At 45.4% G+C, this 19,526-nt stretch overlaps 1 protein-coding gene across 1 annotated transcript in view; it reads left to right on the top strand.

Moving 5' to 3' along the window:
- The window catches only part of LOC144805969 (uncharacterized), a 172,863-nt gene that overhangs the window by 9,507 nt on the left and 143,830 nt on the right, over positions 1-19,526 (top strand). Inside the window, exon 2 of the mRNA XM_078672431.1 lies at positions 1,189-1,198. Coding sequence (XP_078528557.1) covers positions 1,189-1,198 — 10 coding nt within the window. The remainder of the gene's footprint in view (positions 1-1,188; positions 1,199-19,526) is intronic.

Genomic DNA, 19,526 nt, shown 5'->3' with positions numbered 1-19,526 from the left:
TACTTTTGTAATGGTTTTAATTAACCTAAAACAATAAAAATTACTTACTACTTACTTACTTACCTTCAATAAAAATGTATTCTTTTGGACTCAGAATGACTATCGTGATTCCAAAGGTGGCACAATTAAGCACAAGATGCTGTGGGTTTGAGTCACAGAAATAAAGAACGTCTGCCTCTCGTAAATGTAATTCATACTCTTGGTCACCAGCGTGTAGGAGTACACGCTGTTGGCAACAGTCTTGCTGATGAAGCAGCAAAGACCGCAGTAGCAACATATGTAGTAGCAGCAGTTACAAGGTCCAACAGTAAGAATGATGATGACATCTTGGCAGCTATAGCTGCTACAGAGATCGGTGATTATTACCCACAGGGTTTCCCTTCTAAATACTCTTATCATTTAAGTCTTGATAAAGTTCCCTATGTTAGAATTAACAACGTTGGTGACAGGCTGATTCCCGATGCGTACCGCAGGCTACCCTTGATAACAGTCGCTCACGAAGGCATAGCCTCTGCTCATGCCGGCATTTCAGCATATGTTTCTATCTTACAGCAGCGTTACTGGTGGTGTGGATTGTATAAATGAAGTTGTGAATATGTCCTTTCTTGTTATGTATGTCAGCTGTTTAAACATTCAACTGCTGCACGGCTGCCACAAACGCAGCGGTACATATCTAATAGACCACTTGCTTGTGTTTATTTAGATCACTGCTGATCTTTTTCTGCTGATACTGCGTATAAGTATGTCTTAGTTGCAGTGGATTCATGCACACGTTTTCTCTGGGTTTGGCCACAAAGGAGTGCTGATGCTCGAACTGTCATTAGAGATTTGCATGTCTTTGTGGGAATTTTTGCATGTGGCACCTTCCATTCATATCAGGGTCCACCGTTCACCTCTAAGGTGTACAAGGAAGCCATGGGGTCTTTGGGGGTGCTGGTGAAATTTTTGTCTCCATACCGGCCTGAGGGCAATTCTGTTGTGGAGCGAATGAACTGTGATTTAAAGCAATCTTTGACAGCTAGGGTTTTAGGTACTACGTGCACTAAATAATCTTCCTAGAAGATCTCTGGGTGGGCAGACCCCATACGAAATACTCTTTGGCATAAGAATGTTTGTTCCGGACCTTGATGATCTAGACATGGCGGCGACGTAGATAATCATTCTGCTGTGTTACAGAACCTACAAGAGACTCGAGACAGTCTTGCAAAGGAACACTTGCCCTCCACATATGGAGCTGAAGCTTCTCTACAGATTCCGGTAGATTACGGTAGTTAGCTGGCTAACCCGAGTCGGTGACCTGGTCTGTGAGAAGGTGGAGAACAAGAAGGAGTTCAGCCCCTCGTATCATGCACCCGTTCCAGTGCTTGGCATGCAGGGCACAAGAACAGTCATTTTACCACCACTTCCTGGTCGCAAGGGAAACAGGTACGACTCCATTGGCAATGTCAAACTACAATGAGTGGCCGATTCTTCTTAGTATGACTCCTGCTGTCTCTTGTCCAGCACTGCTGAGAAATTCTCTTTTGGCCTCTGCTGACACCAACAGGCCTGACCTTGCTATAGAGATGTTCACAGTCACTAATCCATTATTAAATTCGCCAGCTGGCGATCCACATGAAGATACTGAATATACATATCCCACGGATTTATCCTTGCCTGGTGTGTAAACAAGTCTAGCTGACCAGTCACATTTTTCCTTTGACTTCGACTCTATAACATCGAGTGTACCATTGAGGTTTTCTATTTTTGTTACTTGGTTTAAAAGAAATTTTTTGGTTCCCCCTTGGAATTAAATCTGGTTGGTTCTCATCTCCATTTTTTTGTTCATGTCGATTGGATTTGTGAAGGTATATCGTCTGGTTAATGGACACTATATAACTGAACGATCAAAAATCTGAATAATTAATGGAACTTTGGCCCCACACTCCTCATCACTCATCATGAAAAGAGACCAGACTTTTGTCAACATCACAGCCCAGCCCGTGCTAGATGTTATTGTATGAGATGCTGTAAAATTTCAAATTCATGGACCCACAGAGGTGGTTAATGTTCCTAATGTACTTTGTGTTTCAATGGGAGATGTTGTGAAACAAAACATACATTTTGATGATTAGGATGTCCAAGCCATTGAATCTCTCTTTTCTGATTTGAAATATTATGCTGCCTTTCATGCTGAGGATTTATATTTAGACTCCGCAAACTACGCCGACTTGTTCTGTTACCAACACTATGGCTATCACTTTCTGCATAATGCTAATACATTTAGAAATGTGGCTAATTACACCCAATGGGAACATTGTCCTACTCCCATAGAAGGCAGCTCAAATACCCTTTTGAATAAATTCACATATTTTACTGACTTTGATCGGTCTAATCCGAGCTCATTTTATTTTAAATTAAATTACAAATCGAATTCCAAAGTGAGACTTACTCAATCAAAATTGTTGTATTCCAAATCCTTTATGGATCAGTTAGAAGTGGGTGGCTACAAGCTTTGGAAAGATACCATAGATCTTAAATCTGTTTGGGGTTCTAGGCCCTGGCAAGGGCAGGGCAATGAAGTTTTACACCGATCATGTCTTATTCCGGGCCACATGTTGTTTTTAAATAGTACGATCTCACAAACAAATTGTCTTAGTTTGGCCACTTCAAAACACATGAATACCCCTAAAATTCCTAATCCGCATGCTTACCCTAATTGGAACAATCATACTGATAGGTCCCTTGATGAATTACAATCTTTAATTTCAAATTCCTCCTTTAACATTTCGTCCCTGGATCCTGAGGGTTGGCTGTTGTGGCCAACAAGTTCTGATTCTTGTCAACATGGCCTTTTTGGGTTTAGCCCCTGGCCTCACACAGGACAGAACTGATCCTCGTTTTGAACCTTCCCATTCAGTTACCACCTAGTCAGTGGGGAAATTATGTCAAAATTGGCTGAAACATTCCACCTTTTCATCTGTTAACCCCTTCAGCGCTAATGACAAGGGTAACTCGTCATGGACTTTCCATTGATTTCAATGGAAAGTCAATGGAACCCCTCGCACACCCCTTAGCAGCCAAGTGGTTAAACATCATTTATCTTTGTTGACCGACAATGTTGATTTAACTGATTTTGTTAAGGGTCCTGTGAGTGGAAGATCTAAAAGATATATATATATGTGCTATTTGCTATGAAGTTTGGAAACTGTCGCAGGTTGAGGCTGCTTCCCGTTTAAGAGCAATCGACCAAGCTAATTTAGAAAAAGTGCTTGCTGTCCTTGATAATAGCATTAACACACTCTCTTCCAGGATTGACACCTTGCATAATATTGTTTCATCTGTTGTGGATATTGTGCAAGATGATGTTTCTGTTTTGTTCCATGGTCAAAATCAATTGCGGTCCATCACGCAGTTTGCATGGAGCTTACAAACTTTAAAATCTGGGAAAGTGCCTTGGGACTACATTAATATTTCGCCAGTGTTTTTACCGTTTAATTTAACAGAAAAACAACAGTTCATGTCTATGAAGGATGCGTCATATTCTCTATTGCATATAAAAAAATTAGAACCATTACCATTTTCTGTAGCCGAATCTAATTCAGCTGTGTGGCTCATCCATGGTTTAATAACATTGCCTTTTCCTCTGTTTAAGTTTACTTCATGTATGTAACACTATGCCCTGGGCAGATATGAACCACTTGGTACCGCTTTTCTCCATGAAGTTTGGTCTCTGCCCTTCTCATACAGATGTCTGAGGGATGGCTAAGAGGTTTACTAAAAAGGGGAGGAGTGCACTTCCACACCTGATCATTCACTCGTATGCAAGAATGTTTAATTGCACGACACGTGTAATGTGGAGGCTCCGAATTTAGCTTGCATTACGAATGGCATTCCTGTGCCAGCTATCGTACCACCATTCACACTATTAGCTAACAGTAGCTATTTGCTTTTAAATAATGAAGCTTGCTGCGGGATGTTGGCTGGAATTCCGTACATTGTCACTGTTTCACAGCGAGTAGGGAGGCTTGATATCTCGATTTGGCCTTTCATTCCGCCCCTGAAAGCGAGGTTCAACAAGTTGAACAGAATAAGAGCTTTATTGTCTCAAACAGAAGTCGCTCTCACTTCTTCTCATGAAACATTTGTCCTTCATGTTACTAAAACGCATACAGAAGTACACTTGCTTTTAAATACGGATCTCCCACTTCATTTTGGTGCTTTAATCCACACTATCTTTAATGCCTCAACCACTACAGGCCTGGCCCACTTTTTTTAAACTGTTAGCTCCAGCCTTGTGACCTCATTCCAAACTATATTTGGTGTGATACCGGCATTTTTTCATTCTATTTTTTCCAGCGTCTTTGGCGGCTTCCCTCTAATTCTCACCTTGGCTGACAGTGTACTGCTATTGATTTGCTTGCTCCAAAATGGCTGCACTGTCTGTGCCAAGAGACAGCCGACCCAAGCTCACGCAGCTTCATGATCGAAAGCTTGAACACTATGGAGTACTGCCATTGGGCACATTGGGCGTGGTATATGGATTATCATTTCGCTTTTCATACTTTACTTGTGCTGAAAATGCCAGAATGCTGGCTTTGCGCTGCCTTTGTCTTGGTCTGCTTCGTACAACCCTGTGCCATGAATGTTTCCGCACTACCAGTGCTTCTTGAGCTAGCAGCACCGGCAGCAGGCTCCTGCTCACCTCTCCCATCCTACCCTGGCACCACCAGCCTCTATGACCTGTGAAGAGGTGGTGACTAAGAATAGTACAAAACAAATAAGCACATTTTCCAAAATGCTTTATTATCGCTAAAATCAAATTTCATGTTGCCAGGTAGCACCCATACAAACTGTTTTCTTGTAGAAAATGGCTTTGTTTGGCTTATATAACACTGGTATTTATCGCTGAAACTTCAAGTTACCGTTTGATGAGATTAGGAACGGGAATGACTGCCTTGCACGGAGGCAACATCTGGACCGTAACAATAAACTAAATAAGTAGAAACGGGCGCCCTGCTGAAACATGAAGCGCTGGGCCCGTGTGGAGAAAAGTAATACGGGTGTGGATATAAAAGCAGTAGTCCCCAAAGGAGCATATATACAACTACAGCGTAACCAAACTGTAGTTGGCCGGTGCTCCTGAGAGAAAACCGCAAGTGATGTTACAGGAGTGCCAACCAAATCAGAAGCCAACAAAGAAGAGTGAGGGAGGAGTAAACCAATGGCAAGCAGCCAGGTGGGATCACAGTCCTTGTAATGATTACAGCAGGTCTTGCAGACAGTGCATGTGCTGATGCTCAACCTATAAAATATTTAAGGGACAGAGTGGGCAAACCCAAAAGGAACCCCCTATACAAGCTGGCCACAACATTGACAACATGCCTTGGCAGCCGTTACAGGACTCTTGGACATGGAGCCAATTGAAATGAAAAGATGGCAACAGTTGCAATATAAATTATTTGTGGATGGTACCACACTCATTTTAGGAATGGTCTGTTTTAAGGTCATTTTACCCTGTGAAATTAAAGGATACTAACTGTTACAATATAAAACATTTGTTGTCTGTTCTAAGGTGTTCTAAGCTGATTTTACCCAGTGAAAAATGCTACCCTCAACTGAGATTTCATAAATCATATTTAAGAGAAAACAGTTTTCTCATGATTTTCTCAGAGGGGTTATGGAAGGTGCTCCAAAAGCTAAAATGAGAGCATGTTTCCTGTAAGTCCACACTGTCATTCTCAGCCATGTGAGAATAAAGTCTGAAATTCTCAGTAAATCATGTATTTCCAGCAGGAGCAGCGAATGTCAGCTGATATACAGTGTTCTACTGCAGCCTCCCAGAGTGTTCTAAAGAACAACTCGAGCGCTAACAGTGTTCCTTATGACAAAACTATAGCACCATCTTGATTGAATCAAACTGATAAACCTAAAAACATTTCATTTAAAAAGGAACAAAAAGAGGCAGTTCATTTTGTCATAGAAGTGATGGTTAGTGCTGTAGAAATCAAAATTAGAAAACCTTTTAAATGAGTTCTCAAATATCTTCTTCTATTTCATTAAAACGTTTTGGCATGCAGACTGAAGCAAGCACTTTCAACGCCAGCAGCAGACTGCCTGGTGATAAGCAGCTGTACCACGGTGTTCTAATGAGCAACTAGAGTACTAACTTTCTGAAATTATTCCAAAAGTGTGGCACAGCTGAAATTCATCTTGATGGAATTGAAGTGGAAAACTGAAAGCACTTTCTACTGAGGATACTGCCGTAAGGTAAACATTACCTAGCTAACGAAAAAGGAAAGTTTAGATTCTATTAAGGACAAAGAGGCAACGGTTATGCATATCTTTCATCACTTTATTAATTCATCAGCATTCAAAGAACATCTTAATAAAAAACAGCCTTAACTACATTTTCCATGAACCACCAGCGAATCCAAGAAAGGCATCGAGCAGCGCAGAGGGAGCATGGAATCCTAGGAGCAGCATCGAGCAGCGCAGATGGAGTGGTGTTCTGCTCGATTTTTGGGCTCTATTTATGAGTGATGGTGACTTTAAGCTTGCTACCATCCTGAATCTCTATTCTTGCCTTATGTTGGTCCTTTTAAGGCCTTTTTGCCATATCTAGAAGCATAAACTAGAGGATAGCTGCTTAATATGATGATAGATCCCTTATTGTTGACTCTAATCCATCTATTGCCTATTGGCTTTGACATAATTATATGTCCTTTAATGATTCTACCTATAGTAGAGGGTGGATCCTGTTGTCTTGACTTTATATTACATATTGGTATGGTTTGTGTAGGTACTCTGATAGAGCTAAGTGTTATTTCATCCTTCTCAGGCCTACAAGGCCCAGAACTAGAGAGACTCCATTTTGCTTTCTGTCCCTGCAGACTGAGATGCTTGCAGGGTAAAGGTAATGTTTTAGTTATGAGGTGTTGTTCGCTTGGAGAGAACCGGTTCAGGCCGGCCCTTACCGAAGGATTGTATTTCTCTTCGTGCTGAAGACACAACATCGGGCTGGCCGGCTGGGGATGTGTCCTTGGTACGGGGAGGTGCAAGAATTTGGAGGGCGGCAGGCTGATGCCTGGAACTTTCCATGAGGAGACAGCATTCCATATTAGTGAAGTGCAGAGGCGGAGTCAGGGAGAAGGACTTTGGGTTGGAAGGAGTGCAGTCGTGGATTGGAACGGAGAGCGTTAGAGTGCAGAAGGAGAGGAGATGGAGCAGGGGAGAAGAGACAGTGGATGCTTGGAACAGAGGGAAGACAGACAGCCAGTGAGCTGGAACCAGAGAGAGAGAAACTAGAAGCAGTTGTGAGTAGATGGTGTTCTGAACAGAGAGAGATGAAGCAATGTTTGGAGCTGAAGACAGCAGTTAGAAGTAGTTACTTATCCGGAGGAGTTGTGATCAGCTGGAGTCTGAGGTGGTGCCTTTTGGAAGAGACTGAAGTTATACTAATCTGTGAGAGCAGCTGGAGTGAATTGGACATTTGAACAGAGACAATCAGACAGAATGAAGGAGCTAGTGGAGCGAACGGTTATCAGAGCGGCAGAAACAATTAGACTGAAGCTGGAAGGCGGAGACAGTTCGTGGGGGAGAGGTGTCCAGTGCAGAGTGATCAGCGCAGATGCATGTCCAAGAGTGCAGAGGAGAATCACAGACGAGGGAGGAATCCAGATGACAGCTAGAACAAGACTCCATACTAATCAGGTGATATCTGTCCTGTTATGTTAGTGTCCATGAAACATTATTACTAATCCTTTTCCTTTCAGCGATGTGCAGTCTATTTACAGTCTCTGTTAGTTAGATGTGGATGTGGTCTTTACAGAGACCCTGCAGATCTGTGTATGTGTCTGTTATGTGTTGCCGATGAGTGTTATTATTGTGTAATAAAGATACCCTAGTTCTTAGTGAACCATTGTGCAGAAATTGTTATTCTTAGTGAGGCTAACCTTTCTTCTAGTCAGGTGCAGGTGAACGGATGCATCTCCAGTCCATGTGGGTCTGAGCAAGGGGGTAGAGGAGAGCTTATATTTGATAATAACCTTTGCATAGTGAACCGACATGTGCCGTGTGTTCTTGTATGAGAGGGTAACCTATTCTTCTAGTCAGATGCTGCTATGTGAACAGATGCTAACCCTGATCAGGTAAGTGGTAACTGAATAAGGGAGAGAGGAGCCCCTTGAATTAACGACCACGCTGTACATTATCTAAATTGGCAACCGTTGTGTGATCCGGGACATTGTAGTTCTATAACCCTGATGAATAAGTGAGATCGATCCCTTTATATAGTGGTAATCATAGGATAAGCTGCCGTCTGGGTAGGTTGTCTGGGTCTGTATGAGACCGCGAGATTGCCGATTCTGATACTGCCGTCTGGGTAGAGAGGTCTGGGTTCGAATGGGACCGCGAGGCCGCCGATTCTGATACTGCCGTCTGGGTAGAGAGATCTGGGTTCGTATGAGACCGCGAGATCGCCGATTCTGATACTGCCGTCTGGGTAGAGAGGTTTGGGTTCGAATGGGACCGCGAGGCCGCCGATTCTGATACTGCCGTCTGGGTAGAGAGGTCTGGGTTCGTATGGGACCGCGAGATCGCCGATTCTGATGCTGCCGTCTGGGTAGGTTGTCTGGGTCTGTATGAGACCGCGAGATAGCCGATTCTGATACTGCCGTCTGGGTAGAGAGACCTGGGTTCGAATGAGACCGCGAGGCCGCCGATTCTGATACTGCCGTCTGGGTAGAGAGATCTGGGTTCGTATGGGACCGCGAGATCGCCGATTCTGATACTGCCGTCTGGGTAGAGAGATCTGGGTTCGTATGGGACCGCGAGATCGCCGATTCTGATACTGCCGTCTGGGTAGAGAGATCTGGGTTCATATGGGACCGCGAGATCGCCGATTCTGATGCTGCCGTCTGGGTAGGTTGTCTGGGTCTGTATGAGACCGCGAGATCGCCGATTCTGATACTGCCGTCTGGGTAGAGAGATCTGGGTTCGTATGGGACCGCGAGATCGCCGATTCTGATGCTGCCGTCTGGGTAGGTTGTCTGGGTCTGTGTGAGACCGCGAGATCGCCGATTCTGATACTGCCGTCTGGGTAGAGAGATCTGGGTTCGTATGGGACCGCGAGATCGCCGATTCTGATACTGCCATCTGGGTAGGTTGTCTGGGTCTGTGTGAGACCGCGAGATCGCTGATTCTGATACTGCCGTCTGGGTAGAGAGATCTGGGTTCATATGGGACCGCGAGATCGCCGATTCTGATACTGCCGTCTGGGTAGAGAGATCTGGGTACGTATGGGACCGCGAGATCGCCGATTCTGATACTGCTGTCTGGGTAGAGAGATCTGGGTTCGTATGGGACCGCGAGATCGCTGATTCTGATACTGCCGTCTGGGTAGAGAGATCTGGGTTCGTATGGGACCGCGAGATCGCCGATTCTGATACTGCCATCTGGGTAGAGAGGTCTGGGTTCGAATGGGACCGCGAGGCCACTGATTGCTAATATTATAGGAGGTACATGGTATGTATCTTAGGAATTCCCTGTCCTTAGGGGGTAGATACCCGTCTGGGTAGGTTGTCTGGGTCTGTATGAGACCGCGAGATTGCCGATTCTGATACTGCCATCTGGGTAGAGAGGTCTGGGTTCGAATGGGACCGCGAGGCCGCCGATTCTGATACTGCCGTCTGGGTAGAGAGATCTGGGTTCGTATGAGACCGCGAGATCGCCGATTCTGATACTGCCGTCTGGGTAGAGAGGTCTGGGTTCGAATGGGACCGCGAGGCCGCCGATTCTGATACTGCCATCTGGGTAGAGAGGTCTTGGTTCGTATGGGACCGCGAGATCGCCGATTCTGATGCTGCCGTCTGGGTAGGTTGTCTGGGTCTGTATGAGACCGCGAGATCGCCGATTCTGATACTGCCGTCTGGGTAGAGAGACCTGGGTTCGAATGGGATCGCGAGGCCGCCGATTCTGATACTGCCGTCTGGGTAGAGAGACCTGGGTTCGTATGGGACCGCGAGATCGCCGATTCTGATACTGCCGTCTGGGTAGAGAGATCTGGGTTCGTATGGGACCGCGAGATCGCCGATTCTGATAAGGCCGTCTGGGTAGAGAGATCTGGGTTCGTATGGGACCGCGAGATCGCCGATTCTGATGCTGCCGTCTGGGTAGGTTGTCTGGGTCTGTATGAGACCGCGAGATCGCAGATTCTGATACTGCCGTCTGGGTAGAGAGATCTGGGTTCGTATGGGACCGCGAGATCGCCGATTCTGATGCTGCCGTCTGGGTAGGTTGTCTGGGTCTGTCGGAGACCGCAAGATCGCCGATTCTGATACTGCCGTCTGGGTAGAGAGATCTGGGTTCGTATGGGACCGCGAGATCGCCGATTCTGATGCTGCCGTCTGGGTAGGTTGTCTGGGTCTGTATGAGACCGCGAGATCCCCGATTCTGATACTGCCGTCTGGGTAGAGAGATCTGGGTTTGTATGGGACCGCGAGATCGCCGATTCTGATGCTGCCATCTGGGTAGGTTGTCTGGGTCTGTGTGAGACCGCGAGATCGCTGATTCTGATACTGCCGTCTGGGTAGAGAGATCTGGGTTCATATGGGACCGCGAGATCGCCGATTCTGATACTGCCGTCTGGGTAGAGAGATCTGGGTTCGTATGGGACCGCGAGATCGCCGATTCTGATACTGCCGTCTGGGTAGAGAGATCTGGGTTCGTATGGGACCGCGAGATCGCCGATTCTGATACTGCCGTCTGGGTAGAGAGATCTGGGTTCGTATGGGACCGCGAGATCGCCGATTCTGATACTGCCGTCTGGGTAGAGAGGTCTGGGTTTGTATGGGACCGCGAGGCCACTGATTGCTAATATTATAGGAGGTACATGGTATGTATCTTAGGAATTCCCTGTCCTTAGGGGGTAGATACCCGTCTGGGTAGGTTGTCTGGGTCTGTAGGAGACCGCGAGATGCCGATTCTGATACTGCCATCTGGGTAGAGAGGTCTGGGTTCGAATGGGACCGCGAGGCCGCCGATTCTGATACTGCCGTCTGGGTAGAGAGATCTGGGTTCGTATGAGACCGCGAGATCGCCGATTCTGATACTGCCGTCTGGGTAGAGAGGTCTGGGTTCGAATGGGACCGCGAGGCCGCCGATTCTGATACTGCCGTCTGGGTAGAGAGGTCTGGGTTCGTATGGGACCGCGAGATCGCCGATTCTGATGCTGCCGTCTGGGTAGGTTGTCTGGGTCTGTATGAGACCGCGAGATCGCCGATTCTGATACTGCCATCTGGGTAGAGAGACCTGGGTTCCAAGGGGACCGCGAGGCCGCCGATTCTGATACTGCCGTCTGGGTAGAGAGACCTGGGTTCGTATGGGACCGCGAGATCGCCGATTCTGATACTGCCGTCTGGGTAGAGAGATCTGGGTTCGTATGGGACCGCGAGATCGCCGATTCTGATACTGCCGTCTGGGTAGAGAGATCTGGGTTCGTATGGGACCGCGAGATCGCCGATTCTGATGCTGCCGTCTGGGTAGGTTGTCTGGGTCTGTATGAGACCGCAAGATTGCCGATTCTGATACTGCCGTCTGGGTAGAGAGATCTGGGTTCGTATGGGACCGCGAGATCGCCGATTTTGATGCTGCCGTCTGTGTAGGTTGTCTGGGTCTGTATGAGACCGCGAGATCGCCGATTCTGATACTGCCGTCTGGGTAGAGAGATCTGGGTTCGTATGGGACCGCGAGATCGCCGATTCTGATGCTGCCGTTTGGGTAGGTTGTCTGGGTCTGTATGAGACAGCGAGATCGCCGATTCTGATACTGCCGTCTGGGTAGAGAGATCTGGGTTCGTATGGGACCGCGAGATCGCCGATTCTGATGCTGCCATCTGGGTAGGTTGTCTGGGTCTGTGTGAGACCGCGAGATCGCCGATTCTGATACTGCCGTCTGGGTAGAGAGATCTGGGTTCATATGGGACCGCGAGATCGCCGATTCTGATACTGCCGTCTGGGTAGAGAGATCTGGATTCGTATGGGACCGCGAGATCGCCGATTCTGATACTGCCGTCTGGATAGAGAGATCTGGGTTCGTATGGGACCGCGAGATCGCCGATTCTGATACTGCCGTCTGGGTAGAGAGATCTGGGTTCGTATGGGACCGCGAGATCGCCGATTCTGATACTGCCGTCTGGGTAGAGAGGTCTGGGTTCGAATGGGACCGCGAGGCCACTGATTGCTAATATTATAGGAGGTACATGGTATGTATCTTAGGAATTCCCTGTCCTTAGGGGGTAGATACCTGTTGTGAATAGGTCCTAGGGAGGGACAGAGGGTAACGTTCTGGCTGGGTTAGTAAGGCTCTGATGAGCTGGTTCTGGCTAGTCTGAGAACCCAAGCAGAACATTTGGCGTCACGAACCGTTTACGAAACCTGTGTGCGTCGTTGTTGTTTTTCTGTTTGTCCTCGGCGCGTACGTGCTTTCGTTTGTGTATTCTTTTTCTATTTTGTGTGTGTAGTTTTGTTTTGTCAAAATGTTTTTGAGAAAGTCGAAATCTGTCTTTAAGTTGCCTGTTGATATTCCCGGCTGGGATTCCACGCCTTATGAGGCCTTGGCCCACGAGTGGGCTGATTCTACTGGTTTGAGTGAAAATTGGAATTCTTGTCTGGAGCTGGCGGAGCCGGCTGATGTGATTTCCTGTTTGCAGAAGGCGCCAGTAGCTAAGGGTGCTGAGCTTCCAATTTTGGGACGCAGGGGTTGGATTGTCTTGTCTGCGTACAGGCTTGTACATGAGAGGTTGGTGAAATTGCAGAGGGAGCATGTGGAAACGGAACGGAAGTTTGTTGAAATTCAGAATGATCATACTTTGTTGCGGTGTCAAAATAAGTTGCTTGCCGACAAGCTTGACACGTATCAGACTATCGCCGAAAGGGCGGCTGTGCGGATTGCACGATATAAATACAAGAATCGTCGGGGTCACGTTTATAAACGGAAAGTGCGATTGGTCGTGGCGAAAGCCGGACTGGATTGGAATCCTGATGAATGGGATGGTAATATCTGGAATTCGAGTGATTCCCGTTCCTCGGATGAGGAGTCTAACAATCGCGAGTCTTCTCGCTCTAGACGGGCTTTTAAATCTGCTTCTTGTGCTACGGATGTTGAGTCCCGCGACTGCGATCTTTCTTTGCATTCTGTTGATACTTCCCATACGGATTGTTCTCCTAGGTTTACTGATCAGGCTCCTTCTGGTGCTCTTCCTGCGGTCTCTGCACATCGGGTTTTTGGTAGGAAGTTGCAGCAGGCTCCCGGTAATCCGAACGGTATTCCTTTAGATTCTTTGGAGGATTTTACTCAACAGGAAATTAGTGATATTTTGCAGCGCTTTCGACAGCGCGCTGGTGAGACCTTGCTTACGTGGATGGTTCGCCTTTATGAACTGGGCGCTGCTGGCATTATGTTGGATGCTGGCGATTCTTTAAAGTTCTGTTCCTTGAGTTCGGATTCTACTGTACAAGATCATTTTCGTAATTATAATGGTGGTGGTCAAATCAGTTTGCTTCAGTTGGCGACTGAGGGGTGTAATCAAAAGTACCCTACTGAATCTGACTGGCCTGTGAATGACAAGCCTTGGTATACATTGCGCGATGCTGCACAACGTCTCAAAGAGGAGGTGATGAAAACTGCGATTTTTCTGAGTACTGCTGACAGATTGCTTGATGGTTTGTTGACGTCTTCGGTGCGGAATCGTATTATTCGTTCTTCCCCGGTTGCTTATAAGCAGGTCATGATGACCTTATTGATCAATCAGACTGGTAATGCGTTGTCTATGGTACTGGAATCTGTGCGCCAGCTCGGTGAGTTGGGTGATTGGTTTAAACCTGACCGTCAGTCTCGGCCTGACACTCGTACTCCTGGAGACAATAAGCTTACTAGACGTGACATGTTTATGGCACTTTTGACTGTGTGTGAGGGGGCCAATTACGTGGTCCCTGACCTATTGGCTTGAACAGTTGGAGTGTAAGGAGATTGCAGTACATCATGGTATCTGACTTATGCAGTGTAGGAGAAATGCTTTTCATCTTGGTGTTTGGACTGTCAGGCTGGAAGGGTGACTGTGTGTGAGGGAGCCAATTACATTTTGGTGTTGATGAGATTGTACATTTGTGTATAAAAAAGGCTTGTACATTGCTTATCACATGGCTTGCTGCATTTACTTATGCTGTGAAGTGTGAAATGTATTCTGTGATATAACTTGCTGAAAATCCTGTAAATAGCGCCTTGTGATTAAGGCTTTTGAAACTTTGTGGATAGCGCCTTGTAAATATGGTCTGTAGTGCCTTGTATATTTGGCCTGTGAATAGCGTGTTTTCATTGTGTTTCTTGTGAATAGCGCCTTGTGCTAAACATGTATGAGTGGCTTCTTAAGACCATGTGCATAGCGCTTTGTGCTTCGGATGTGTGAATAGTTTGTTGAATCCATGTGCATAGCGCTTTGTGAGTGACTAGTTGAATTATTTGTGAATTGCGCTTTGTGCTTGAGACTTGTGAATAGTTTGTTGACTCCATGTGCATAGCGCCTTGTGAGTGACTGATTGAATTATTTGTGAATTGCGCCTTGTGCTTCTGACTTGTAAGTAGCCTTTTGAGGATCTTGTGCATAGCGCCTTCTAACTAAGGCTTGTGTGCCTTGTGTGTAGCGCTTTGTGCTTGAGATTGGTGAATAGTTTGTTCCATTGAGCAGGGAAGGGTTGGATCCTTTCTGTCTGCTCGGGGAGAAAATGTGTTTTTATTTCTGTGGGTTTGCCCTTGAACACATGATTTAATGAGTCTGACTCGGAGGTGTAAATCAAACTGTCGGACTGCGAGGGGGTGTTTTGTTGGTTCTTAGCTGTGCACAGATGGTGCAATCTTCGGTTGTGGAAATGAAATTATTTCAATGTCGAATGTGCTTTAATTGGTGAAATGCGACCGTGTGCTTTTACATGAAATGTTGAATCTGGCCCTTTTTATAGGTAGAATGGAAAAGTTTGCACACTTAATTATGAATTCTTGGTTATGCAATGCAAAATTATATGTTGCCCCTTGTTTAATTTGATGGTGTTTCACATGTTATAAAAAATGAAATGTGTCTGCATGCATTGTTGTTCTAATATTATTCCCTTTCAGCAAATAGTGAACGGGTATGACAGACTTATTTTGCACATTTGATTATGTTTCTGAAACATTTTGATGTTCGTGTATACAGTCAAGGGTGGATATGAGGTTCTATTTTGATTTTGACTTTAATACACTCACATCCCTTACATCAGTTTAAAATTGCTTTAGTGCAGAATGCCGTCTTTTGAATGTTGGTTAACCTTTCACATGGCTTTAGAAAAATAAAATGCCAGCTGCAGGGAGTTTCATTTAAAAATGTGTGAGAAACTCCACAAAGCAGAAGTTGTTGTTGTAACCTTGAACGAGATAACTCAGGCCCGTCCTCAGACCAGATGGTGGGGGCCTTGTGCGAGTATTGCAGCGAAGCTCGGCCCCTGCTTGTTATGGTTGGAGCTGGTTCAAAACTCTGAGCGCGACCATCTTTCTAGAGGGAGGGGCTGTTTCTCAAAGGAGTGAGGAGCGACTAGGCCCCAGCCCTTCTGACTTGTGTAAAAAAAAAAAAATTGGGATTTTGCCCAAACAAATTTGAAGAATAGAGTTCTTTTCAGGAATTAGGAGGGTTTTCTTCTAACAGAAATGAAAAGCAATGGGGTGCTTTTTTGAATGGAAAATCTGTTTTTGCAAGATTGATGATACGTGTTTTTCGTTCCAGATTGCTGATCTATGGGGGCCCTGTATGAGTGTGACTTTCTTATTTTGGAGTGATGGGCTTTGTTATTTTCGGATGAGTGTCGCCCTTCCCAACCCCCCCGAGGCTGAATCCAGGATTAGAAGCAGACGTACCAGGCTGACCAGACTGGAGGGTGTGCTTCCTTGGCACCGGATACAGATGAAGATGGAGAATTATGGCCTACAAGAATGAACTGTTTTCCTAAGGAGAAACCAACGATGGATTCCTACAGAAGAGAACTTGTACATTAACTGAACTTTTGATAATCATGTTTGGATTCCCCCCCCAATTTTTTTTTTTTTTTGGGTGACAAAGCCAATAGTAAAGGGATGATCTAAAATAACCCATTGGTATTTGGTTATAATGATGTTCCTTTATGAAAGGAGTCTATAATGTAATTCCTTGGCCTGCATTCTTGAGTCTTGCATTTTTTCCCATGTTTCTATTTCAGATGGACATGATGCCACTTTTTGCAGTTACCACAAACAGGCCCCAATGATAATGTTAAATTTGCAGTCCTGTTTATGCTTTTGATTTTTCAGTTTGAAAGATGCAGTGCCACATTCATAATTTGGCCTTTGGTTTAATGATTATGCAAATGATTTTGTTTGAAAGTCATAGGGTGCAGTATATAATTAGTGAGCTGCTTTAGTAATCTGATGCCCTGTGATACATGATATTTTGATCTTAGTATGCTATGCTATTACAGATTGACTTTACACTTGTTTATCTTTCACCTATTGGATAGTTTTCCTGTTTTCTGTAAAACAGTTTTGCCAATGAAGGGAAAGTAGTGTTCTGCATGATGGTGCACACATGTGTTCCACAGATTGATACAGAGGGATTAGGTGCACACTGTTTCCTGAGTTAGATGACTTATGACCTTTGCCTATTGACTTTGGCATGGTCTCCTATCACTTAGTTTTTTCAAGTTTAAGTTTCTGATTCAGCTATTTTAGCTATAGGGATTTCTGGACAGACTATGTCTGAATTATCTTTTAGAAGAGTATATGCACCACACTTAGATCACTGTTTCTGATTTCTTGCTTGATATGCATAGTGCTACACCAGCTATTTTGTAGGAATGGGGTTATCATTGTTTTCCTGTTATTACACTTTTACTTTGATCCATCAACTTTTAATTGGAGCAGTGGGATTAGTTCCAAGGGTGGTCACCCTAGACTTTAAGTTGTCCCGGGAGGTGTGTCATTTAGGTAGGTCATGTCCTAGATTTACTAGTAATAGTTGCCCAGACATTGAGGACCCTTTGTTATGTTTATTTGTCAAGATTTTACTAAATCCTTTCTTAAGTTGACCGAAGTAGGTAGGCCTCGTTTAGGCCCTTTGTTGTTTTCACTTCACGGACATGTCCCTACATCAATAGACTTCATGAGTTATTACTAGAAGTTGAGGCACATTTAGTTCAAGGGTGCTTAGGTTAGTTTCTTAAGTTGACCGAAGTAGGTAGGCCTCATTTAGGCCCTTTGTTATTTTTACTTCACAGACATGTCCCTACCTTAATAGATTTCATGAGTTAGTACTAGAAGTTGAGACATGTTTAGTTCAAGGGTGCTTAGGTTAGTTTCTGTGGTTATCAGATATTTTGATTTGTTCCCTATATCAAGCTTTAGGTGGTATTTCCTTGGTTGTCATTCATTTTAGGGAGTTTTTTTTGTTGTTTATGGATGTTAGCAAGTTAAAGTCAAGGGTGCAATGTTCTGCTCGATTTTTGGGTTCTATTTATGAGTGATGGTGACTTTAAGCTTGCTACCATCCTGAATCTCTATTCTTGCCTTGTGTTGGTCCTTTTAAGGCCTTTTTGCCATATCTAGAAGCATAAACTAGAGGATAGCTGCTTAATATGATGATAGATCCCTTATTGTTGACTCTAATCCATCTATTGCCTATTGGCTTTGACATAATTATGTGTCCTTTAATGATTCTACCTATAGTAGAGGGTGGATCCTGTTGTCTTGACTTTATATTACATATTGGTATGGTTTGTGTAGGTACTCTGATAGAGCTAAGTGTTATTTCATCCTTCTCAGGCGTACAAGGCCCAGAACTAGAGAGACTGCATTTTGCTTTCTGTCCCTGCAGACTGAGATGCTTGCAGGGTAAAGGTAATGTTTTAGTTATGAGGTGTTGTTCGCTTGGAGAGAACCGGTTCAGGCCGGCCCTTGTCAAAGGATTGTATTTCTCTTCGTGCTGAAGACACAACATCGGGCCGGCCGGCTGGGGATGTGTCCTTGGTACGGGGAGGTGCAAGAATTTGGAGGGCGGCAGGCTGATGCCTGGAACTTTCCATGAGGAGACAGCATTCCATATTAGTGAAGTGCAGAGGCGGAGTCAGGGAGAAGGACTTTGGGTTGGAAGGAGTGCAGTCGTGGATTGGAACGGAGAGCGTTAGAGTGCAGAAGGAGAGGAGATGGAGCAGGGGAGAAGAGACAGTGGATGCTTGGAACAGAGGGAAGACAGACAGCCAGTGAGCTGGAACCAGAGAGAGAGAAACTAGAAGCAGTTGTGAGTAGATGGTGTTCTGAACAGAGAGAGATGAAGCAATGTTTGGAGCTGAAGACAGCAGTTAGAAGTAGTTACTTATCCGGAGGAGTTGTGATCAGCTGGAGTCTGAGGTGGTGCCTTTTGGAAGAGACTGAAGTTATACTAATCTGTGAGAGCAGCTGGAGTGAATTGGACATTTGAACAGAGACAATCAGACAGAATGAAGGAGCTAGTGGAGCGAACGGTTATCAGAGCGGCAGAAACAATTAGACTGAAGCTGGAAGGCGGAGACAGTTCGTGGGGGAGAGGTGTCCAGTGCAGAGTGATCAGCGCAGATGCATGTCCAAGAGTGCAGAGGAGAATCACAGACGAGGGAGGAATCCAGATGACAGCTAGAACAAGACTCCATACTAATCAGGTGATATCTGTCCTGTTATGTTAGTGTCCATGAAACATTATTACTAATCCTTTTCCTTTCAGCGATGTGCAGTCTATTTACAGTCTCTGTTAGTTAGATGTGGATGTGGTCTTTACAGAGACCCTGCAGATCTGTGTATGTGTCTGTTATGTGTTGCCGATGAGTGTTATTATTGTGTAATAAAGATACCCCAGTTCTTAGTGAACCATTGTGCAGAAATTGTTATTCTTAGTGAGGCTAACCTTTCTTCTAGTCAGGTGCAGGTGAACGGATGCATCTCCCATCCATGTGTGTCTGAGCAAGGGGGTAGAGGAGAGCTTATATTTGATAATAACCTTTGCATAGTGAACCGACATGTGCCGTGTGTTCTTGTATGAGAGGGTAACCTATTCTTCTAGTCAGATGCTGCTATGTGAACAGATGCTAACCCTGATCAGGTAAGTGGTAACTGAATAAGGGAGAGAGGAGCCCCTTGAATTAACGACCACGCTGTACATTATCTAAATTGGCAACCGTTGTGTGATCCGGGACATTGTAATTCTATAACCCTGATGAATAAGTGAGATCGATCCCTTTATATAGTGGTAATCATAGGATAAGCTGCCGTCTGGGTAGGTTGTCTGGGTCTGTATGAGACCGCGAGATTGCCGATTCTGATACTGCCGTCTGGGTAGAGAGGTCTGGGTTCGAATGGGACCGCGAGGCCGCCGATTCTGATACTGCCGTCTGGGTAGAGAGATCTGGGTTCGTATGAGACCGCGAGATCGCCGATTCTGATACTGCCGTCTGGGTAGAGAG

The sequence above is a fragment of the Lissotriton helveticus genome (genome assembly GCF_964261635.1).
Source record: "Lissotriton helveticus chromosome 1_1 unlocalized genomic scaffold, aLisHel1.1 SUPER_1_unloc_36, whole genome shotgun sequence".
NCBI classification, from domain to species: domain Eukaryota; kingdom Metazoa; phylum Chordata; class Amphibia; order Caudata; family Salamandridae; genus Lissotriton; species Lissotriton helveticus.
Note: the sequence above shows the minus strand (reverse complement) of the source record. Positions and strands in the feature narration are given on the sequence as shown.